General features: G+C 45.6%; 1 protein-coding gene across 1 annotated transcript; it reads right to left on the bottom strand.

Moving 5' to 3' along the window:
• Positions 1-41: 41 nt before the first annotated feature.
• TBX5 (T-box transcription factor 5) lies at positions 42-21,763 on the bottom strand (the record flags this gene model as incomplete). Its single annotated transcript, XM_010172192.2, has 3 exons — positions 42-869; positions 9,605-9,831; positions 21,672-21,763. Coding segments are annotated over 3 exons (903 nt in total), but the record flags the coding sequence as incomplete, so codon positions are not given.
• Between the last annotated feature and the right edge of the window lie 2,937 nt (positions 21,764-24,700).

Raw genomic sequence — 24,700 nt, 5'->3', positions numbered from 1 at the left:
TTGATTTTTCTTTTGAAATAAAAGAAAAAAAAAGGGGGGGAGGGTGGGACAAGTCACACCAAGGCCGATGACTATTTCATCTGTAGGTTCAGTCAGTGTCCGTCCCTCTCGAGTGCTATCGGTGAACATTCAGTTAAAGGAGTCTTGCAAAATATTCTCATTTTTATTATCAACAGGGTAATTTTTTTTTTCCTTTTCCCATTTTTTTCTTTGTTTTTTTGGGTTTTGTTTGTTTGTTTTGTTTTGTTTTTCCCCCATGGCTAATGCTCTTTCCTGACCACCTCGTTAGCTGTTCTCACTCCACTCTGGCACCATGCCCACTCCGTGGACCGAGTGATACTGGTGAGGTGAAAGGGTTCGAGGCACGCCGTGGGAATACAGGAACTCTGCGGGCTGTAAGCTGCTGGGAGGAGACTGGATACCAGTTTGAGGTCCACACTGCCGGACGATGGGTTGGTGAGAAACTGAGGTTTGGTGTTGAAACATGCTATGGGTATCTCCTAGTTGGGGGGAGGTATGGTTGGCCACACTGCTGAGCCGGGGCATCAGTGGCCCTGAAGTGAAGTGGGCAGAGAAATGCTGGTAGGGTAACCGGTCCATGGGCTGCATGGCAGACACTGTGCAACTGCTGTAGGACGGCACGCTTGGCCACGTGTTACAGCTGATGTCTTCTAGGCTGGGCACGGGGTCCGTGGGGGGAGCGGAGCTGGCATACATACATGCTTGGCGTTGGGCTGATTCAGTCCTGTATGAAGTGTTCAGTCCCTGCTGCTGGGGGTAACTGGACCTGTAGAAAGGATCCTCTTCTGCTGGAGATGTTTCCATGTAGGGTTTCTTGTAGGGATGCTCAGTGGTGGAACATTCCTCATCTGTTGGGAGAGAAAACTCCTGGTAGCGAACAACAATACCGTGCCCTTGGCTGAACCTCCCTCTCCACAATCCTCATTTTACCAAGGACACAGCCTGCACAGAGCTGATCCAGACACTCCTCTCCATTATGTCAGTATAAATCCAGATCCCATGAAACAGATCCAAATTGATCTTGTTGAAACCAAGTCTTGCACGTGGCCCTGTCTGCTGGACTGGGGAAGGGGTTAGCTAGGAACTCTGGGAGGAAAATCATGGCTATAAGATGCTGGAGGGATCCTGTGGCTTGGCTTGCTTGGCGAGACCCTATGCACACCTCCACACCACCAAGCTCCTCATCTTTCTGCCACCAGCACTTTGACCAGCATGTAACATCTGCCTGTGGGTACAGTGCACCTAACAGAATCATCCCAGAACTGCCTGGATTGGAGAAGCCCTTTAAGATCATCGAGTCCAATCATTAACCCAACACTGACAAGTCCCCAACTAAATCATGTCCGTCTACATGACTCTTCAATCCCTCCAGGGATGGGACAGAGGTCCTCCCTCCCAAATGAGAGGCTCAGAGCTGATGCTGTTAACTAAAAGCCTTTCCAATGAGATATTTTCACGATAAATGAGACAAAAATGGAGATCACAATAAAAATCCCCCCAGGAGAGCATCAGCAATGGCACAGTTGAGACAATCAGATTTGGACTTTTGGTTTTGAGCTGTGCCAAGGGAGCTGGGCACATAAATCCACACAGGGCTGTGAGTTGGAGCCAAGTATAACAAAAAAGAAAAGTAAATTTCACAGCTAGAAGCAACAAGGCACAGCTTGCAGAGCCCTTTGTTTCCTGCAGCATCCCCGGCCAACAGAGGGAAGGAGATAAACAATTTAGGTGAAATCTCTAGGGTGAAGCCAAATGAATAAATGAATATGTGCTTATTTATTCATTCGCGGGGTCATCAAATGAAATCCAGCTCTGCTGGAATGGATGGCAATCTTCCCAGGGACGAGCACTTCACCAAGAGATTTTAAGGACAGCGAGGGAAGGGAAGGAGAGCATGTTCTGACCGAGATTAACTTTCCTGCTGCTGCTTCATGAACATGATTTCTGGTGTAGGCAGAAAAACTTCTCACTTCACTTAAAGCCCTCTTGGCTACACTGTTTCAACAGGGGTAAAATTTGGAAGAATACTGCAAGAAACAGCCTTTTTCAAATTTTCTCAACCAACATGTTTTGAGCTGCAAATTTCTTTACCCTTAAAATAGAAAGGGGGGAAAAAAACCCAAACCAACCCCCACAACCCCCAACAGTTCCACAAAAAGAGGACTAAAAGCATCTGTCTCCCAAGCAGCACTTGCAAAAGCAAATTGCATGTATTGATGTTGGGCTGCTCCAATGGCCACTTCTCACCTTCAGGTGTGGATGGTCAGACCAAGCACCTTTTGTTTCTTGTAAACCCTTGTTGGTATAAACAGCCATGTGTTTTCTCCTGGAAGCTGCACCTACTCCACTTGTAAAATGACCCATTACTCCTACTCAGGTGTCTACCAAGTCCAGCTGAAACAACTGCTGCTGTTAGTCCTCTTGGCCTGACAACCCCAGAAAACATCAGGTACTGAGGTACACACCATGGGGACTTCCCCTCGGTGTCCTCCAACTTTGTAATAGCAGCTGCCCATAAATTCAGCTGGAGAACCATGGTCCCATTTCACACTTTCTTCTTGACAACAGCAAAACCCGGGTCCTTAGTCCCAGCAATGTAGAACCTTGATAACCAAGTTATCTCCTCTGCTTTTTCTTAAATGGGAACAGAAAGTAGGATGAGATATAAGCAGAGAGATGCAAAGGTGCATCATTCTCCTTTATCCTGATCAGGTTCATTCTATATAGGAGTGGTGGAGAGGATGGAGTCCCCTGAAAGACCAAAGCTGGAAGCACAGGGCCAAGCTCCCTCCTGAACACGGCTCTTCTCACAGGAGCTACATCCAGAAGAACAGCCTGGGCTCTAGATTTTTACAGACAGCCTAAAAGTTTTGGATCCCTAAGCCACCACTGAGTAATCAGAACACTAGGGTGGAAAAAACAATGTCTTGTAAAACGAAGCATTGTTCTGCTAATAAAGTTTTCAACATTAAACCGCATTACTCTGCTGGCACTCGAAATCATTGGCTGGGGGTTTGACTGTTTATTTTATTTATTTTTTTTTTTTAAATATACAACACAAAACAGTCAAACTCTGTTTTTTTCCGTTGTGTAACAAAAAACCCTCAAAAAAACCCAAAAAACCCCCCCCGCGCCTGACTTACAACCTGAGGTTGCTGATTTTTCCATTTAGCCCAGACATTTCAGAGCCACAGTTAGGGATTCGCTTCCAAAATTCATCACAGGTGAAGAGAGAAAAATAAAAATTTCAGTGGAAACCCTATAAGTGCCTTCTCTTCTTCTGTCAGCTCTTGCAACTGCTCTGCTGGCTTCTCTAGAGCCGGGCTCATGGATGTCATATGTGGAAAGAGCACCATCACTCCAGATTCTAAGATGTGTGAGGACACCATACCCATCTCCATAGAGGACAGTGGCTAACAAAGTATTGCAGCCCACCCTAACGGCTTCTGCTTGCCCTCCGACCCCTCGTCCCAATGTTCTTCCCATCTGTGTAACCTCAAAGTGTTGGAGAAGGAAGAGAACAGTCCATCTTCATCATCAGATGGGATGATACAGACAAGAGATCCTCAGCTGGTGCCAGCTGATGAATTTACACTGGTCCAAGCTCTCTAGTCTGCTCTGGCATTGTCCCACCACTTCTCATATAGGAGATCAAGTGACATGCATCCTCACAGTGCACGGACCAGATCTGGGAGTAGGAAGGGGACATCTTCAAATAAGACAACAGCAAAAGGAGGACAAGTCAGAATTCTCAGACAATGCTGAAGGCTGCAGTTTAGAGTCATCCCCACCTGCTCTGGAGCCTGCACAGTGTGTCCCAAGGCCATAATCCTCTTCCTGCAGGTCCTCTCACTTCCTCAGCATCATCATAAGCAGGACATAGGAGATAACTCTCTGGTCTGCTCTGGGTTTCTTTCTTGATGTTGGTTCCCTGCTAGCACTTCACTGTCCTTTTCCTGTTGCCACTGAGCCCTAGGAGGTGCTGGGCACCTCTGAGAGATGCTGACCATCCTGGGAGATGCTGACCAACCTCCACTTTTGTTGCTATTCTTGGAAGCCAAGGATGGCAATCGGCTCTTGTGACCAGCCCCTCGATATTGCACAAACCTCAAAAAGCAAAAGGTTCTGCCAAGCAGGGGAAGCTGCCAGAGCTTGGGAGAAGCTGCTCCGAAGTAGATCCAAGGAAAATGGAGCCTGTAGAATGGGGTGGAAACTGGCTCCCTCACAAGGAATTTGATGATCTATCTAATGAAGGAGCTTGAGCGAGAGAGAGCATAAGCAGTTCCAAGATTTCCGGTATTTACTACTTCCAGCTGGGTTGTAAATAGCACAGAAATGGCTTTTTAAATGGAATTTTCCCAATTCCAAGATTAGGGCCATCCAGAATGAAATTAAACCATGTAAAATCTCTGGATTTCAGGGTGCACTGGGCCTACCTCTTCCCCTGGTGTAAATCAGAAGAGTTCCTTTCCAAATCATGACAATCAGTTCCCTGGGATAGAAGACAATGAAGAACAGGACCCAACTATTTGAGTTTTTAAAGCTCACCCACATTTCCAGGACATTACAGTAGGTTCATCCCGACTTTGTGAGGAGACACAATGGGTCATTATCACTAACACTGTTGTTTTATCCAGTCTGGTTTTTAGTATGATTCTAGCATGAGCCTAAATAGCCAATACTGGTGGTCCAAGGCTGACAAGGGTTGTCAAAGAAGAAAAGAAAAAGATGGATTCAACCAAAATGGGCAACCCTAAAGGGTTAGATCAGATGTACATCCCAGGACGTGAAACCTAAGACACGCCAGTTATTTCAGCAGTTGCACAATTTGCACTATGGCTGTGTTGTATCACAGGGAAACACGACAGAAAGGGTGATGGGGCAGAGACAATCCAACACCAAAAGCTGAAACTTCTTCTGGAGACAGGGAGTTGCCAGCACTGCCTGCAGAGGCACAGGAGACACCTCCTGATGGGAGAAAGGGATGCTTATATGAAGCTGCTGAAACTAGAGCACCACAAGGAATGTGGCTGTAGGGCAAAAGCTGGGTGCACATCAGCCCCCTGAATATCTCCCCACCGTGCAGACAGGCTCTTCTTCACCCTCGGTGACCCAGTAGATACCTTGCTCTGAGCTCCACTGCACCTACCCAAGCTGCAAACACCTCTGGTTGCAGCATAGCTCAAGCCTTGGCCAACTCATTGCATCTCCTAACATCAGCATGATGAGTTGCACGTCCTCCAAGAAGACATCCCATACCTGACTCCTGTCCTGCAGATTCTTTGAGTGAAAGAAAAGCTGAGTGGGATGAGGAAGAAATCAGTTCAACCAACAAAGAGGTCTATCCACCCTGACAGTGCCTGTTCTTGTGGAGAATGGGGAAAAGCATTGCTGTATCCCCAGCAACCTCAGCAGAGAAGGAAGGAGTTGAAAGACACATTCTTCCCCATGGGCAGGGTTATGTCCAAGCTAGGTGGCTGAAAGACATGGTCCTCACTGGTTGGAGCCAGTGGGTTCTGCCACGTCCCTCTTCTCCCTCAGAGCACCAACACGACAACTTTAATAACCTCCCCAGGGAGAGGCTGTTCCAGTCGCCTCCTGTTCAGCATCACAAGCATCCCAGAAATCTGCCAAGTGGTTGAGATTGTGTAAGGCTGGGAGGGAGCAGAGGTTTAGTGAGATGGCTTTTTAGTTCACAGGAAGTCTGAGGGAGAGGATAACACAAGGGAAAACAAGCCCCAGTGCCCTAACTGGGACGTGGGGCTAAAATGAAAGGCAGAAAGCAAGCTGCCTGCTGTTCTTTTGGGCTTCTCCAAGCACAACAATGAGAGAAAGAGAGGTGGAGAACAATCAGAAAAAAGGCAAAGCTCTAACTGGTCTTTGTTGCAACCTAAAAATCCTCACCAGAACTGAAGCCATTCCTCTGTTGGATACAGGATTGGAGTTAATCCATCCTCTCAAGACCAGTCTCTTTGTGAAATGCCATAAGCAATCTCAGCGTGGAGCTGTGATGCAACGCAGGATGATTCTTGCCTTGAGGACAGCCATTGCCCAGCCTTCAGCATGTTCAGAAGGTGCCTGGAGCAGCAACCCCGTTGCACCATGCTGAGGTCATTCCCAATGCTGTGACCCCACACTCCCACCCACACACCAGGAATTGCCAGATTTGGGGCTCTGGGATTTGTCCTCCCTTCCTTCCTCACCCAGAAGAAGATCAGCTCCCTGGAACAGAGGACCCTTCAGAGATAACATCCCCTCGCAGCCCTGCTGCTCTCCCCTAATGTAACTCCATATCAGATCTCCAGAGTGAATCCATCTTGACTTGACAGCTAAGAACAACACTGTCAACCACAGAGCTAAATCTTTGTCTCAGGTCACCAAGGAAGTAGAAGTTGAATAAGATGCCTTTGAGTTGCTCCAATGCAGACCTATTCTTAACCAAGCCTAACCAAGACTTGACCTCCTGATTAAAAAGGATACGTAGAAACATCATGAGATGTCAAAGCTGGAAGGAGACATATCTGAGAGACTATCTTGGAAAGCAGCGGTGGTGGTTGTCACAGAAGATACAGACACCAGCTGGTCCCAAACCCAGTCAAATTGCCCTCTGCCCCTGTGAGCACTTATCCATAACCACAGAAATAAGTCGCTTGAGATAAATCTGAAACTGCCTGAGGAGAAGTCAATGTTTGGGGAGTTGATGATCCAACTAAATCAATAATACTTCCAGTCCAGAAAACAGACAGAGGTGCATTAGGAGTGAGTACACCACCCTTGCTTTCATTTCTTCTTAGATGGTGAGGCTTGTTAAAAGTCATGCAGAAAAGTAGGAAAGCAGGAGAGCTGTGAGAGAAGTTGGAAAAGGAAGAAAAAGAAGAAGAAGAAGAATATTATAGGCAAGGTGATTTTCCCAAGTTCAATAAAGATCCTTGCTCAGCACTAGAAGAAAGTTCCACGCTCAGTCGGAGTTTGAGACGAAACCTTGGATCACGTTCTGATTTATCTGAACAGAATTGCTCATCTCCAGCGACATTTTTTTTAATTGTTAATTAATTTCACTTCGCAAAGAGCTGCTTGGCAGCTTATGTTGGTTCTCTGTTTCCCATTAACTTTGTGTTTCTTTTCTTTAAGCCCCGGTGGCTGTTTTCGATTTACTAGATGCGTGGGGAGGGAGGGGGGAAAAAGGCAGAGGGAGGAAAGCAGGGACTCAGGCTCCTGAGCTTCCCGGGAAGAAGCCGGTGGTATCGGACAGGACATTGCTTCCCTTTGATTAAAGCATTTGGCGGCTTTGATAAAAGGCCCTTAACTGCTTGTGCCACTCAAGCCATCGAAGAGATAATGAGGGGCCATCGGCCCTACAGACAAGGACTCCCTTTGCCAGTCTCCTGCACTTTCCAAAGGGCCACGCAGGGCCAAAAGGGGCCGGGGAGCTTATTACAGGGCAGATAGTCGTCTCTTTTGTGACAATAAGAGGAAGTGAGATAATTGGGGGATTGAGGGAAACCACCCATGGAGACACCACTTAGCGGGAATCCCAAAACTGGAAGGAAACCTCTGTTGATTCCTTATCACATTACAATGTGGAGGCGAATGATGAATTGCCCTGCGGTGTGGGGACACGGCAGCAATCAGAGATTGTCCAAAGGGTTTGTTGCCATTTGGACCAGCTTGTTTTGGTTAGGTTTTTTGTTGGGTTTTTTTTTTTTGTTTTTTTTTTTTTTTTTGCAAAGGGGAAGAGGAGTGGTGAAAGCTCAACTCCCAGGGCAAAGGAGCACCGAGGATGGATCATAAGCTGAGGGATGCCAAAGGCAAACAGGACCTGCCTTTCCATCACCAACAGAAGGGCTTTGCAGCAACCTGGTTGTGTCCTAAAGCCTCACACCCATGGTCCTGCACCAGCATGAAGGTAGCAAGGGCCACACAACCCACCTCTGACCTTAAGGGGACACTCTGGGAGTCCACTGCAACTTCTTATTCCTCATCACAACTAGCTCAAGTCTAGCATCACCATTTCCAACCACAGCTTTGACACACTCTATACAAGCATGAGGGTCACCTGGCCAGCTGGAGGGCTCAGAAAAACGATGTTTCTGTTTTCCACTGTTTGTTCCAATCTCACATCAGGAAAATATTAAGATTTATCAACTTTTTTTGTTGTTGTTTGCAGGTATACTTGTACACCACACACGTGCTCTTACAACGTTCAGGGGATTCACCAAGGCTGTGACAGATTTCCACTGCTCTCCTGCCTCATCTGCCAGCACTTCCCAGCATCCGCTACCTTAGACTGTGTGTCTACACTGCACATCCCAGCGCCCCAGGGGTTACGTTACTAAAAATAATGTCATGTGGCTGACTGATAGGACTGTGCAGGGAAGCAGGAAGGGATCTGCTGTGAGGAGAGGCTACCAGGCTGGAGAAATTCTTGGTGCATTCAAATGTCATGGTGCATGTTGGCTTCTGTTAGCTTTTCCCATGCAATGTAGGCTAAATCCTGAGAAAAAGGGACAGGGGTAGGGAGTCACCATCTCCTACCCACCCCACAGGGTTGCATTCAGCCCTGGAAATTCCCTATTTTCTTCTGAGTGTCTGAGGTAGAGCTGATCTGAAGCTTTTGTTATCTGAGTCCTGCAAATATTACTGCACCTCAGCGTTCCCAGTGCTTTAGGAGAGGAAGGAGAGACTCCAAACCACTCGCTCCTGCCCAAGAACAATTATCCCATTGATATCATCATGGGGCTCTTCACGCCAGGATGAGCTGAGCAGTCAGTGTGAAGCCCTCACAGTTTGATCCCTCAAGCCCTGTCAAAGCAGGTCAGTCACACCATAGGGGCACAAACATGGATATCATGATTTTCCATTCCACATTCCGTTCATTAGGCTGAGCATTTAAGTGGAATTGCTTTCTGCATATGGACAACTGCCTCCAAACTGTGAGACCCTTAGTCAAAAACTGTGCAAAATTCAAGCTGTCAAGGTATCTCCACTTGGAGATTAACTCTGTCTGAGGAGCTGTGGAGACAGATAAGTCATCTTTATCTCCAGCACCAGCTATCTCACTGAATGTGGATTCAACATGGGTGAAAGGTACTGGCCACCCCTCCAAACAGCTTGCTCCCAGCCCAGCAACAGAGATCATAGAATCATAGAATCATAGAATGGTTTGGGTTGGAAGGGACCTTAAAGTTCATCCAGTCCCAACCCCCCTGCCAGCAGCAGGGACACCTTCCACTAGACCAGGTTGCTCAAAGCCTCATCCAGCCTGGCCTTAAACACCTCCAGGGAGGGGGCATCCACAACTTCCTTGGGCAACCTGTTCCAGTGTCTGAAGATGAGATGGGTTTTGGGCTAACACTGATGAGAAACTCCCATGGGAAACTCCTTCCCAACCCAGCCTGGGGGAACTGCCCACCTCCAGCACACAGCCCTCATCCCTTGCTCATCCTCATCCTCACTCAACCCTTATCCCCATAAAGCAGGCTGGGGCTGTCCAGCCTGTGGGCAAGGAGAAACATCAAAAAATAACACTGATAGCCACATTAGGAAGGGGAAAGCACCGAGTGGGGAGCAGCCAAGGCCTGACCTTTTCTCTTGGTGCAGTGGTAGATCTGGCTGTGCTCCTGGGAGATCGGGTAGGGGTTGGCAGGCGGTAGCAGGTCCTGGGAAGTGCTTGACACCCCGTTCTCACACTGGTACTGGGAGCTCAAGTTGGAGGAGGCAGAAAGGACCCTGGTCTCGCCACTGAAGGGGCTGTGATTCGAGGACACTTTTTGTCTCACTGTGCTCCTGGGAACAACCGGGTACTCTTTACTAAAACAAAGAAACAAACAAACAAACAAAAAATGCAGCAAAGCAATCAATTAATAAATAGATCGGTGAATTAATAAATGAAGGTAGCATGTTAGTGTCATGGTGTTTGTTTAGACTTTTAGGAAGATGGAGACATCCCTCCCAGGAGACCACAGCCCAGTCACACTTTATTCACGCAGAACTCTTCTATTTTACTTGCCTTTTAGTATCTTTCCCTTTAGGTTCGTGCCTCTTCCACCACAACTGCTATTCTACACCCATACGTAAACCAGATGGATGCAGTTATAGTGAGATACACAAGATTTATACTTATATATTATGATAGCACTTATAAATTATATAGTATTTATATTGTATATGTGGATGTGCACAAGCGTGTAAATAAAATCCTCATTTCTGCCAAGCTAACTTGGAGATGGATTAAATATTTAGGTCAACTTTTTCCCCTTATGGTAGTTGTCCCAGTTCCTTTTCCTCAGGGTCTGCCAACCTAGTTGTCCTGGATGGAGAATCCCTAAACCAGAGAACAAGCTCCACTCCAGAGCACTCAGAAAAGAGAAATAAATAAATCACCAAGACCTGGTGCACACCAGAGTCACACATCACAGCAGAGCCAGGCTGGGAGGGTGAGCTCTGATGGAAAAATCTGTTTTGAAGCAGGGATGCTTTGCCAACACTGGCTGCAAATCCCCTCTCCTACAAGACCCTACAGTGTGTTTTGGAGGTATTTCTCCAAGCACATCAGCAACGTGACAGGACAAGATCACTCCTGCTTTGCAAGGGGGAAAATTGAAGCCGAGTATGAGGTTTCAGAGACTTCAGAGGTGTAAGCCTCCTCCTGGGTTGTCTCCAAGTCATCTGGGTACTCCCTGAACCCAAGAACTGGCTAAAAAGCATAAAGATCAGGTAGTACAGCAGCACCTCACAAAGTGCCACCAGGCCCAGAGCAACCACAAACCAGAGCCCAGATTCTACCACAAGCTTTCTCCTTTGAGGCTGTAACCCTTGAACCAATCTGGCTTTGGGTATTCTACTCACCTGCCCAAAATCATTATGCTGGAGCAAGGACAGATCTTTAAATCCCATCACCAGGTTCACCTGGCCACTTACACATGGAGGAGGAGCCCTGAATCTCCGATTACAGCCCTTAGAGAGGACCTATCACTGTAGCAACTCAGAACTTATTTACAAAATTTAACAATACCAATTATATAAACCTACTCACAGCAGGGAGCTTTCATCCAAACCACTGCTGTGGTGGCTGCCAGAAACATCAGCAACCGAGCTGTAATGGAGGGGAAACTCACCCAGGAGCTCAAAACCAAATAAATGTGTCTCTCATTGTGCCATGAAAGCTTTCCAAACCCCGGGCACTGGTGGCTTGCCAAAGAGAGCTTATTCCAAAGGTGGGGTTTCTTCCCCTGGAAGCCCAGCAGCTCCTCCCCATAGGGCTGGCAGGAGCATGGCTTTCCACCCAGCTGGCTGACCAGGCAGCTTTTTCCCAGAACTGAAGTCCAGGCTGCGCATGAGGAACAAAAGAGAGGCAGGCTGGCAGAAAGCAGAGACTTATCCCTCAGATATACAAGACAGCAATAGATGCCAGGGTATGTGGAGGGCTTCAGAAGATCTCTTTGCCTGTGGACACCCAGCACTAGCATTTCCACCTCAGGAGCTCTTGCTGGAGGGCAGCTTTGGTGGCTTTTCATGAAAGTCAAGATCTATGACCTTCAGACCTCATGGGTGACCTTCAAATCTTCTAGGTTCTAGGGGATCTCCCAGCCCTTCCAGGTCATGGTTTTGAGCTGCCAGCTCCTGCCATGCTCCACCTTCACACAGCGATCCTCATGGAACTAGTACCAGCATGACACCACGTTTCCCTTCCAAAGAGGGAATCTGTAGGGAGGTGACACATGGACCTTGCCTTTAGCTCTCCTCCTTAATGAGAGGCTGCTGCATGGATTGGCTGGATCCTTCTTTCTCAGCTCTAACATCACCAGTGCCCAATCTCCCAAGAAATGACAGAGCCTCATTTTTTTTTTCAGTGGGGCACCTGCGAACTACAGTGGAGGAGGAGAAGGAGGGAAATACCATGGCGTGATACCACATCATGTTTTCTGTGGCTTTTTTTGAGGATGTGGAGATGACTGCTTCCACAGATTCTCCCTGCTTCAGTGGGGGAAGAACTGGATGTCTCTTTGGGAGGTGGGGTTAGATCTGCATGGGGGTATCTTACAATAAATTCCCACAAGGTTCCCATCAACATCAGACCCCCACTGTGTGAAGCACCACACAAACACTAAGAAGCCATCACCACCTCCAAGAGTTCTCACCTAAATCCACATTTTCTCTGTCTCAATAAAGAGCTGAGAGGGTGAAAATTTAACAACTTAATTGGTTTTTTTTTTTCTTGATAAAAATATATTTTCTTTCCATAAAGGAGTTGTGTGCCTGAAACAGCAAGGTGGTGTGAGGATTCCACACTCCTGTTGTGCACTGGGGATCAAATTCCTTTCAAATTGCATTTCCCAAGAGACACAACAGTCTCCATGGCCATAAGAGAGAACCGTGGTGTTCTGCAGGAGACACAGTGGGAGCAGGGAGTCACACTGGAGAAGGAACAGGTTGGAGACACCAAGTTTCCAAACAGCAGTTCCCAGGAGGTATTGCAATGACTTCTCTCCAGACTGAAATATTTCCATTTCAGTCAAAACATGTTGGGTGCTATTTTTGCCAAAAAATCAACTATTTGAGGAGAGAGAGGAAGGAAAGTATTTTCTAACTAAATACCTAAAATATTCTCTTTCTTTCACTTTTTCTATACACAAGGGCACTTATCTCTGTATTTCTACCTTTTCCTTCCTTATAGGAGCTGAGCTCTAATACAGAAATATCTTTGGTACCTTGTAAAGCAACAGTCATCCTGAAATATTTACACTTTTCCAAAGCCCACTCAATATGCAGCATGCACAGCTACCATTTTAGTTTGTCTTTTGATCTTTAAAAATCTATCAGATTTTAATTTTTTTTCTTTCAGTGCCTAAAAGTCACTATTCCCAAAAATAGCTCGTAATCCTGAGCCACACTTTAATGAAATTAAAGGTTTTGTTCGCCGTTGGCACAAAATGATTGTTGTGTCCAGAAATTTTGCAGTCCAAAAAAAAAAAAGTTGTAGCAAAGTAGGAAGGGGGAAAAAAATTTTAAAGCTGACTTATGCAGGCAATATCGGAAATTATCCACAGAGCAAGGAAGAAACTGTTGTTCCTGGGCCATAAAGTGAGTTAGTTTTACATGAGAGTGTTAATGGGCTTCATTTTTTTTGCATTAAAAATTGTAAAATTAGAATTTAAAAAAAAAAAATGGTTGGGGAAAGAATTTACAAGGAAGGAAACTGTCACTGGTCTATTTAAAGTCTGCTGGAGGTTAATAATGAATATTCAGTTACTATAGTTGGTGGATTACAATAGCAGAGAGGGACAGGGAGGAAGGAGGGAGCCACATTGCACAAGGTGCTGTACACTCTCTGCACTATCAGGCTTCCAGCCAAAGGGCCACCAGGAAAGAATATGACTTTAATTTTCATTAAAGCTTGGGGGAAGAAGTCAAGGATGAGGTCCAAGTCTGTAATGAAAGCACTCAGTCCTGAAGTCTGGTCTCAGTTCTTTACTCCCACCTGGCTAGATGTTTCCCAGACCTGTAGGATGAGACACCAGGTCTTCATAACTGGTTCCTAAGAGCACATGCATTCCTCTTTAGAGTTCATCACATAATCCCAACCTTACAAGTGAATCCTTCCTGCATTTCCCAAGCACTTCCACCCAAATCAGACCTCTGCCAGATGGAATTAGCACATGCAGTCTCATTTTTTCTCATGACATCTTTCCCCTCCCTTGGCCAAGCTATGCCTTCATCCTTGGCAGACAGGAGATCCATAAGATCACTTATGCCACAAATTCATATCTAGCAAAGAGTTCAAAGGATCCAGTTCAAGAAAGTTTTGTAATCTCAGAGCTGGAAACCTTGTTGGCCTCTACAAACTAATAAAAACTGTGGAAAAATTATAAAGATAGACCTTCACAGAATGGCATCCAGTCCACTTTCTTGCTTATCACCATGTTAGAAGAGAGCAATAATTTTTAATGTATTTTCAGGTGCAGACTTGAAGTTTCCTAATGTACCAGCCAATGCATAGTAAATGCAGCTGTCAGACAAAAACCTTGTTATAAATCTCTTTGAAGATCTACAGTTATAACCAGGAAGTTTCTGCGTTGAAACATCCAACCCAAATTATTTTAGAAGATGCTTCTAATATTTCTGCAACAAAGTGTTATATACCAAGGCTTTCCAGAGCTGCTGTAGCTCATGGTAACAAGACTTCAAAAGACTTACTAAATGTCACGTCTCAAGTATCATATGGGTATGTGCTCGAGGTCAAGATGAGGCATGATATGGAAAAGGATTTCCCTATGGTTAGCTGCTGCCGCATTCCTACAGCATCCTTTGAAGCCTCCGAGCTGGGCACTATCTAAATCTTATTCACAATTGCAATTCCTAGTCTAAAATCTGACCAAAGTTATATCAGTGCTCAAGCACAGGGATTCCCCTGCAAGTCTTCCGAGCTGGGCACTATCTAAATCTTATTCACAATGGCAATTCCTAGTCTAAAATCTGACCAGTTATATCAGTGCCCAAGCACAGGGATTCCCCTGCAAGTCTTCGAAATTGCCAGGAGATTTTAACTCCTCCTTGGTCACTCACTATGAAAGGACAAATGTTTGCCAACCCATCAGTCTTGTCCTCTCCACCCACCCAGCACCCGTGGATACAATGGTGCAGAATCAGACCCCATGCCAGATGTGCAAATATAACTCAACAGCATTTGGGTTTATATTTCCCAGGCTGCCAATTGTTGTCCTTCCTGTAGAGACTCAAGAGTAAGAAAGAAATGGAAGTCAGCCATAACAGATATAGAAAGAGGAAGAGGGAAAAAAAAGTGACTGGGATAAATATACCATCTCCCAGGAAAAAAAAGTAATGAGAAAACAATTGTCAATTGTAAGCGTGCATTCATTTCAGCTTATTTCCAGCATATTGAAATCAAATTGAACCACTCTCAAGAGACTGTCTGGAGAGTCTGAAGTGGATAAACTACAGCAGGAAAAGACTTGGTAGGAGAGGAACTATTGAGTACTTCCTTCAGTCTTACCCTCAGATCAAATGTGAGCTCTTTCTGCATGGGGACTGCAGGCCAGCCCCACAGAAAAATAATACCCTAGACTGGATGTCTAATAATGCAAGTCAAAATGTTCACTGAGAAATATGGGAGGCTGTTCACTGCAGCATTCTCCACCAACGTATTCAAATGTCCTGACCTTCTTGCCAGAATGTGAAGGGGTCCAATAGCTCTGGTTTGGGCTCCTGCATGATATGTTAACAACCAGTGTTTCCATCACTCATCTCAGCAGTGCAACCCAAAGAGGTCACTGCAACAAACCCAAGAACCAGCAGTGAAAAGAACCAGCTAGAGATCTAGAGCTATCATTATCAGGCAAATTAAATGCTAGATTCCTGCAGACAAATACATGTTCATGTTGTTCATGTTGAAGTAAGAGGAATATGAGAGAAGATGGAGAATGGGTGTTGGCCAACAAAGGCAGCATCAGCATCCCTTCATGCTGAGCTTCTGCAGATCAGGTCCTGCTGGGCAGATACCCTGAAAAAGGTGCAATGAAGGAAACTGCAGCTACCCTGTGTTTTTTGAGCTGACTTTCTCACTTTAGAAGAGCTGTGAATACCCTCTAGTGAAGTCTGTAGAGCCTTATTTTGGATTTAATCTGAATTCCATCAAATTCTATAGAATACAGTTCAAGCCTACAGTTTCTACTGGGGCTTTGACCAGGAAAATTTATCCTTGGGGATGTTTGCTGGAGGAAAGCATCATCTCTCCAACAGATGTTACAACTCTAATTCTTAAACTGAAAACGTTTCAGACAGCATGTGGCTCTTGGGAGAGTTCAGTGGCAGAACATGGGAAATGAAAGTGGATGTAAAGATGCAATGAGAAGACACAAGAACAAGGTCATTTGTAGTGGACAGAGACCTACTTGTATTAGTCACACCGGTGCCTATCAGTCCAACAGGATTATAGCATGCCAGGGTAGACAACCCTTTTGGAGCCTAGAGGCTGATCCATTTATTCTACTAGCAGCCCAAAATGCACTGTCTTCTCCATTATGCCAGCTCTGAATCATGGTACTGGTTTTATGTCCTTTGTGTCTGGCCCAGTTTCTGTTCTTGGTTACACCAAAAAAAAATCTTTGGAATAATTCCTTTGGAGCCAGGCAGATTACTGTTGGTTATTGCCAAAGGCAGCAAACCATGGCTCATGGTCTTTGACAGAGAAAACGTTTACATAACATCAAACTAGACCACTACTCTTGGTCAGGTGGATCATTTTGGATCTTTGTCTCACTTTGAAAGGACCCAGGATACCCATCAAAGGAGCTAAAAGCCACCCTTTCACATCATCATCTTCCCTCTCAAAAGCTTTCCCAATAAGAAGATTCAAGGACTAAATTGTAGTCATTTGAATGAACAGTAACTAGGGACTGAGATTTCCAGAAGCTCTTCAGCACCCATAATAACCACTGAAGACAATGGGAGTTGAAGATGATCAGCAAAAATTGGTTAAAGGGTTTAACAGAATTGCTCTTTTACAGTTCTTTAGCCCCAGACCCACAAACACTTCTTCCCTGCTGCCTTTTGGCAGTCACAGATTTAAAAAAAATAATAATAATAAAATAAAATGAAGAACACCAGCACCAAAAAAAACCACTAAAAGCTACGACTTGCACGCAAACCCCCAGATGACCCAATAACTATGGTTTGTTAGTCCAGTCTCATTGACTCTCACGCTTGGGGAATTTTAAGGGCAAAGTCCTACACTGGCATCTGCAATGTAGATCTCGTTGTCTCTCTCTGTGTAAGCTTCACCACCTGAGGATACCTGCTCAGTGTTTTGCTCTTGGTCTCCACACCAGATTCCCTTTGGCATAAGCAGAAGTTAGTTCTAAGTGGAGACAAAAAGAATGTTTACAGTACAGATGGGCAAGAGATCCAAAAGGAATACTTTGCTTAAAATTCCCAGCATCACAACTACATATTTTTTTACCTGATTTATGCTTTTCAATTGCAGCATGACCACAAGACACAGATGGAGTATAACTCACATCCCTCTACACATTTTCCTCTAGTGCCTTTTTCTTTAAAATTAATTTTTTTAATCAAGGAAATAACAATCTTGATCTCATGCTCCAAAACTTGAAAACTTTAAAAAACCCAGTTCTCCCAGAGCACTCATCGTGTCAAAGGAACTGCTAAAGGGGTCCTGTGTTCCTCAGGAAAGAAAGGCTGTGAGGGGAAAATGAACATGTATCAGAAGCCTGTTGACTGGCATTTGGATTTCTCGGGAGCTCGTGGGTGTCCTCTTTGAATGCAATCATCTGCTGATGAAAGGCTTCATATCACTACTGAATGAAGTTTTCTACCTGCACAGACTTATTAAGTTTTCTTCTGGGAAATTGGAAGAGAAAAACCAACACAGAGGTTTTGTGAAGGAGAAAGTCATGGAGAGGGATGGACTCACAAAGACATCCCCATCCACCCTGTTACCAGAGGCCACTCAGGCTAACACATTGCCCTTACCTAGAGCCAGAGCATGTGGAGATAAGCAGAGATGGAGGGAGAGTCCTCACTGAGGCACCCGGGACCTCACCCTGAGCTCGCTCTTGGCTGTGGAAGTTGTCTTCCTTCCCTGCTTTGTCTGCCTTCTTCTCAGTCCCTACCATTTGCCAAGGGTAGGTGTTCAGTGGATGAATCATCAGGCCAACCTCCACCAGCACCTAGACCTACTTCTCCTTCAGCCCACTACCAGAACTTCACCAAGGTGAGTGAAATCATGTTGGACCCATCAAACTGGTCTCACTCCCATCCTCTGACAGCCAAAGGTGCAAGTCGACCACCAGAGCTGGCCAAATGGCAACTATTTCTATTAGGATGGACTATCATCTCATGTAATTTTAGTGATTTAGAAGGCAGACATCTACTCTAAGCAAATCATTCAGACTCTGCCAGTGAGAGAGGCAGAGGGAGGGCCATCCACCCTGCCATCCGTGGGGCGACCTCTCAAAGGACAACAGCTTTGCTCTTTGAAATTGCCCATCACGCTCTGCTTGGCACAGAAGGAGCCTAGACCCCAGCCCAGCCTGGGGACACCCCTTCTAGACAGCATCTTCAACCACCACACATCTACTCCTATCTGATCCAAGCCTCACCTAAACATTAGAACCTGAAGGTTTAGTGCTGGAAGTACATCTTCACCAGGGCTCAGGCCTCCAAGGCTGCTCTGAGGAGTGTGAGGGTAGGCGAGTGAGCAGAGAGAGGGACAAGCTTTGGCCATAGCTGGGGCCAGTCTTCCCCAAAAATGGGCTGTCACAAGCCAGTTCAGGTACCTAGTTGGGTCAGCACTGCCTCTCAGCCTTGTCTGCTGGGTTTTGCTTCTCCTAGGGTCACTTTCAGGGAGGAGATACCCCTCTGCAATAGCCCTACGCAGGGAATTAAGAAACATTTGAGATTTAAGTCAAGAAAACCCAGCGAGACTGAGGCTTTCCTCAGCATGAAAAATTCATTCCCTCCATGGCGATACCCCGTAATGAGGTGATCGGTGACCTGGGGAATGGCAGGTCACCAGTTTCCACCACCTTCCACCAAAGGCTGTGCACTGTTTTCAAAAAGTGTTTTTTCCACCTTTTTTTTCCTTTCTATAGTGAAGGAATAGCACTAAAAATACATCCCACCATATCCCCCAAGAGCATAAATAGACATCACTCTCCTAAAGCCAAGCTAGATTTACTTATACCTGCCAGCTGGGGAGTGGGTCATCACTGGAAAACAACTTCACTACATACACCCACACTCATTTCTATATTAAAATACATTTATATCTGTATTTAATTATATTTTAATCTGTATTTATATGTTAAACCTATATAAACTCACTAAGGTAGGTCATACTTCTCTAACATCCTTCATCCTGAATGGTTCTTTATCTGAAATATGCAATTTATTTTTATATACATAATTTATTTTATATATGTTTTCATATATTTTTATATATATATAATTTTTAATATAGTCTGATATATTTAAAAAACCACAAAGGTGGGCACATATTTGTCTAATATTTTCAACCTTGAATGGGTCTTTATTTTACTATAATAATCTTATGCTGTTCTCCCTTTAAAAAAAAAAATGCCATCTTTGTGGAGATACACAGTCATTTCTATGCTATCACGACAGAGGATAAGTTATTAAGGAAGTGAACATCAGAAATTATCCTGTAAAGTCAACGCTGTGGATTTTAACCCTTTCGAGCCCACCAGGTCTGAGGGGGGTATATTTCTATATTCCGAGTGTTTCTGTTCGCTGTATCATCGACTATGACCGCAGGCTCGCATAAAAATGCCAAGTAATTTTTAGCACAAGCTCAACGTGGCGAGGTGCCATGCTCTTCATATGGCATGAAACTCTTCTAATAGTCCTCACTGTTTTACCTCCTCCCTCCCTCCCTCTCCAAAAAAACCCCCACGATGAATGTAAACCTTCAAATCTTTCCATTGACTGTAATGAAAGGGTAGTTTAACAGCAAAAAAAAAAATATAAATGTACTGGGGACATGATTACTCAAGTTCCAGTAGAGGTTGGGAGGTTGGCATGGGAAGGAGGGAGAAGGGAAAACTGTTTCAAGTGGTAGTGCACCCAGAAATAAATAAATATTGACATATTATGCCAGGATTTGTGCTGTCGTTGGAAAGGGCAGGCAGGGAACACAGAGTACATTCAGAAGACCAGAGAGATGATTTGGATGGAGAAGAGTAAGCGTTATATAGATATAAAAATATATATAAATGTATATATATTGCCCTGGTGAGGCCACATCTGGAATATTGTGTCCAGTTCTGGGCCCCACAGTTCAGGAAGGACAGGGAACTGCTGGAGAGAGCCCAGCACAGAGCCACCAAGATGATGAAGGGAGTGGAGCATCTCCCTGCTGAGGAAAGGCTGAGGGAGCTGGGGCTCTTTAGCTTGGAGAAGAGGAGACTGAGGGGAGACCTCATTAATGTTTATAAATATGTTAAGGGCGAATGTCAGGAGGATGGAGCCAGGCTCTTCTCAGTGATGCCCAACGATAGGACAAGGGGCAATGGGTGTGAGCTGGAACACAGGAGGTTCTGCTTCAACTTGAGAAGAAACTTCTTTACAGTGAGGGTGACAGAGCCCTGGGACAGGCTGCCCAGGGAGGGGGTGGAGTCTCCTTCTCTGGAGACATTCAAAACCCGCCTGGACACCTTCCTGTGTGATCTCATTGAGGTTCCTGCTCTGGCAGGGGGGTTGGACTGGATGATCTTTCGAGGTCCCTTCCAATCCCCAACATTCTGTGATTCTGTGATATTTTTCACTTTTCTGGGTCTAAGCCTGGAAATGTTTGTGCACAGGAGTATTTGCTCATTTGAGTAGAGTTATGGGTGTAAGCATTTGCAGGATTTCAGGCATTATTTGTTGGCCACCAGCACAATTTGCATGGCTATGGAGAACCATACTCAGGTCACCAACTATGGCAACCACAAGAGACGCCTGCATCTGCACCAGCATCTGCACTCCAGCTTGTGTTGACGACCTACAGCCAGCTCCTGAGTGGGCAGTGGAGACACCCTCCCATCACAAGGTCACAATGCAGATCCCTCCACTAAAAGCCAGCTCTGCTGGTCCCAGAGAATAGAGGATCTGAGTCACTCCTGCCCTCCTGGATGGAAAACACTATATTGAGCATCTACATCTGTCTTAGGTATAATCATGGGTATGGCACTGTTCCTGCAAAACATTTGCACCAGGAAGCAACTTGACACATGGACAAAGTTCCAAGTAAAGTGAAAGGCACGAAGTTAATTACCGGCAGGACCTGACATTTAGAAAAGGACTTGAAACAGGATTTTTAAACAGGATTTAGGCTTGATTTTCAACTTAAGTACTTACATCCAAAACTGAGATTCAAAAAGACCTCTTCAGCCACCTGGCCCTGGAGTTCCCAACATTTTCTAACACCTTCCTTCTTCAACCTGAAACCACCACCTCTATGCTCCTGCTCTGCACATCCAGAACCAACCAGGTAAACACTCCCCTCCTGCCAATGACCCTCCAAAAGCCAGAAACCAGCACAACACAGGTCTCCACACCAAGATCTCCAGGGATTTCTGGAGCATCCTTAACAAACCTGCTCCAAGAAGGAGGCTGTGAACTTTGTCTTTAAAGCACTGCCACCTGGGGAAAACATACCCAACAGCTCTTCCACAGTAGCCTGATGATCAGAGCTTCTCAGAAGTAGCTGAAAGTGAAACCACCACACTAGTCCAAGTCTCTTGTTCTCTAAACAGGTTGAAGCCCACATGCAGCCACAGTGACATCTGTTCAGCACAAAGCTAGAGGGTGTTCTGGATGAGGACATGTCAGAAAGAAATACAAGGTCCCTACAGCCAGGAGGACAACCCACAAGTGATGTCCTGTCTCTATAACCCAGCAGTTAAGGCATTCACCTCAGAGTGGGAAGTCCTAGATGTTGGCCCCACATCCTGATGGTGGACAGCTGGACATAAAACGCACTTGCAGATGCCAGAGAAAGAACTGCACTGAGTCCTGGCTTAGCTCAAGCCACAAGTGACATGCAAAGCAAAGCCCAGGTAGCTCTTCACAGTCCTGAGTAGGTCCCCCACGATGGAAGCACACGTTACCTCTGCATCCTGGACATCCTGTGGAGCTCCATGTCGTCGCTGCCGCGGAAGCCCTTCGCAAAGGGGTTGTTCTCAATCTTTAACTGGGTGATCTGAAAGGGAGGAAATGCAACGGGGTCATCACAAGTCCAAGGCATGGCCTGGGAGAGAGGGGATATTGTTTATTAAACCCCAGCCATTAGGGATGTAGGGGGAAACACAGCTTTCAGGAACTCAAGTCAGCTTTCAGCTCAGGCACTGACCACTCCAGATGGGCCCTTCTCTAGATCTCTCCACTGGAAAAATATCTCCTGTCAACAACCTCTCGCTTCTCTCAGCCTTGTCCCGTGACTAACACATGGGACTCCACACACACAGATTTCTCTCTGGTGGAAATCTACTTTCTTAGAGTAGATTTATTTGTTAAATCTTTTTCTTTTTGCTGTTGGGACAGAAAGGGCTGCACTGACCAGAGCTGAAAGTCATATTACCCCAACAAATCCCACTGACACCAACAAGTATGTTCTCATCAATGTGCAGCCATGACCAACACCTTACCTCTCAGAGCCTGGATCCTCTCACTCAGATTGGTAAGGCTCACCCTTTATATATTTCAGACCAGCTAAATGTACTCCAGGTGCTCTGCATCTGACATCCTTCCCCAACCAGCCCCACACCTGTAAGCACTGCATGGACTAACTTCCTAAGGTACCTGGAGGACAACTCCACCTCTGACCATCATGCCCTGGAGGAAGATTTGTCTCCCCATTGATTGTAGAAGGATTCTAGAAGGAATTAAGAAGGATTAGTTTGCTCTCTTAGTTGGCTACCTTCAGCATCTAAAGTTTGCTGGGGTGAATCCTGCTCAGACTCCAAACTTTGGTCCTCTTACAACATCTAAGTGAAACATTTAAAGCAGCTGCTGTACAGAACGTACCCTTACCCAAAGCAACTGTGTCCTGAGGGCTTAAGTGAATAGGTTTTCTCAAGCCAGGGGTTGTCTTTAAGCAAATATTATCTGTGGACCAGCAACAGCCTCAAATGCCCTGCTGATCTTCTACCAACTCACTCCGCCATGCCAAAGTTGATGCAAAAGCTTTGATGTCTTTTGCAGAGCAAGACTGAGTCTGGAGCAGGTGTGATCTACCTGCAATGCTTTAATATTCATAGAGAAGAGGCAACAGCTCCCCTTCTTCTCTTTCTCCATCACTGCCTGGCAGTTCGAACCCTCAGCCAGGAGTCAGGAGAGCCACCTGCACTTACCCAGGAGGAGAGACAACCCTGTGTTTGGCATTGGAGGAACTTCACGCCCTCACTGCATTTTATGGACACGCTGTCCTTCCTTCCTATTGAAAGTTGGCCAATGGGAAGGAAAGAGCTTGAGATTAATGGCGGGAGAACAGAGAGAGGTTCATGATCACCAAGTCAAGCACACACAACTGGACCCACCTCTTTGCCAGAATTCAAAGAGAAAAATCTGGCTCGGCTAGTGTCAACAGCAGATCCTGCCAGGTGTCTACACGACCAGATTATTTTGCTATTTTCTCATCTTTTAGCGTCTTTTTTTCCAAAAACCATTTGTTTATTTGCCATTTTTACCTAATTCAGTCCCAAAAATCTCACACAAAGACCCCCATCACCCTACACTTGTCCACACGGGCATTCCTATTAAATCAGGACCTAATTTAATACATAAATAGAGCATTACTCCCCTTTATTTTTTGTCACACATTTCAGATTTCAAAGAGGAGGGTGAACAAACAATTCATTTGGTCCAATTTGCTGTTGGAGCTGCTCTCTAGCAATAAAACAAGGGGGTGTGTTTTATAATTAAAATCTCTGACTAATTAGACAACCAGCTGTGTATTTTGCAAAGAAACTGCTTATCGGTTTCCACCAGAGATGGTGACACTTCTATAACAGATAATAGACATTATTCAACTTTTTTTTGAACGTTTCGACGCAATTTGCTTCCTGAAGCCCACTAAATGTACGAGTTGTCCTCGCTTGCCCAACCCAATGGCAATATTTGCTTGCATAAGTGAAGTCCTTCACTGAGCGAGGATTTACAGTATTGGCACCAACGCACAAATGTACAAAGGGCCGGATTCATCCCAACCTAACCGAAGGCATTTTAACCAAAGGCGCCTGCACTGGGAACCTCGTCTCCTGGTGTTCCTGCTAAAAATCAATGGAAGGAGATGGGGACTGCCAGAGGGCATTGGGGCTCTGAGGTGGGTGGTATTGCCTTAACAGGTCCCCAACGCTCTCCGTTCACCAGAGAAAGAGCCATCAACACGTTAACCCATAACTTAAGGACTTCAGATGAATGCCCTGTTTGATCAATCAAGCCTTTAATCATCTAGAAAATGTCTGGAAAAATATCATACGGGACCTCGATCTTACAAGTACATTGCTTCATAGAATCATAGAATGGTTTGGATTGGAAGGGACATTAAAGATTATCCAGTACCAATCACCCTGCCAGCAGCAGGGACACCTTCCACTAGACCAGGTTGCTCAAAGCCTCATCCAACCTGGCCTTACACAGTTCCAGGGAGGGAGCATCTACAACTTCCCTGGGCAACCTGGGCCAGTGTCTCAACACTCTCACAGTGAAGAACTTCCTCCTAATATCTCATCTAAACCTCCCCTCTTTCAGCTTAAACCCATTTCCCCTTGTTTTGTCATTAACTGCCCTTATGAAAAGTCCCTCCCCAGCTTTCTTGTAGCCCCTTCAGGTACTGGGAGGCCACTAGAAGGTCTCCCTGGAGCCTTCTCTTTTCCAGGCTGAACAGCCCCAACTCTTTCAGCCTATCTTCACAGGAGAGGTGCTCCAGCCCTCGCATCATCCTGGTGGCCTCCTCTGGACTTGTTCTATGAGTAGAGAAGTCCCCTAACCCGCATCGAGAAGACTCTTGCAAGCAATGGTATTAAGGTAAGTGTTGGTGGCAGAAAGCCCCATATGAAGCACAGATAATTTCAGCCTCCTTAAAATTAAAGATCTTCTAGATTTAAGCTATCTAGAAAGCAAGGTTTTAAATTAGGTC

This window comes from Antrostomus carolinensis, unplaced genomic scaffold (genome assembly GCF_000700745.2).
Source record: "Antrostomus carolinensis isolate BGI_N321 unplaced genomic scaffold, ASM70074v2 scaffold17417, whole genome shotgun sequence".
Lineage (NCBI taxonomy): Eukaryota > Metazoa > Chordata > Aves > Caprimulgiformes > Caprimulgidae > Antrostomus > Antrostomus carolinensis.
The sequence above is the reverse complement of the archived record's forward strand: the minus strand, read 5'-3'. Positions and strand labels throughout refer to the sequence as shown.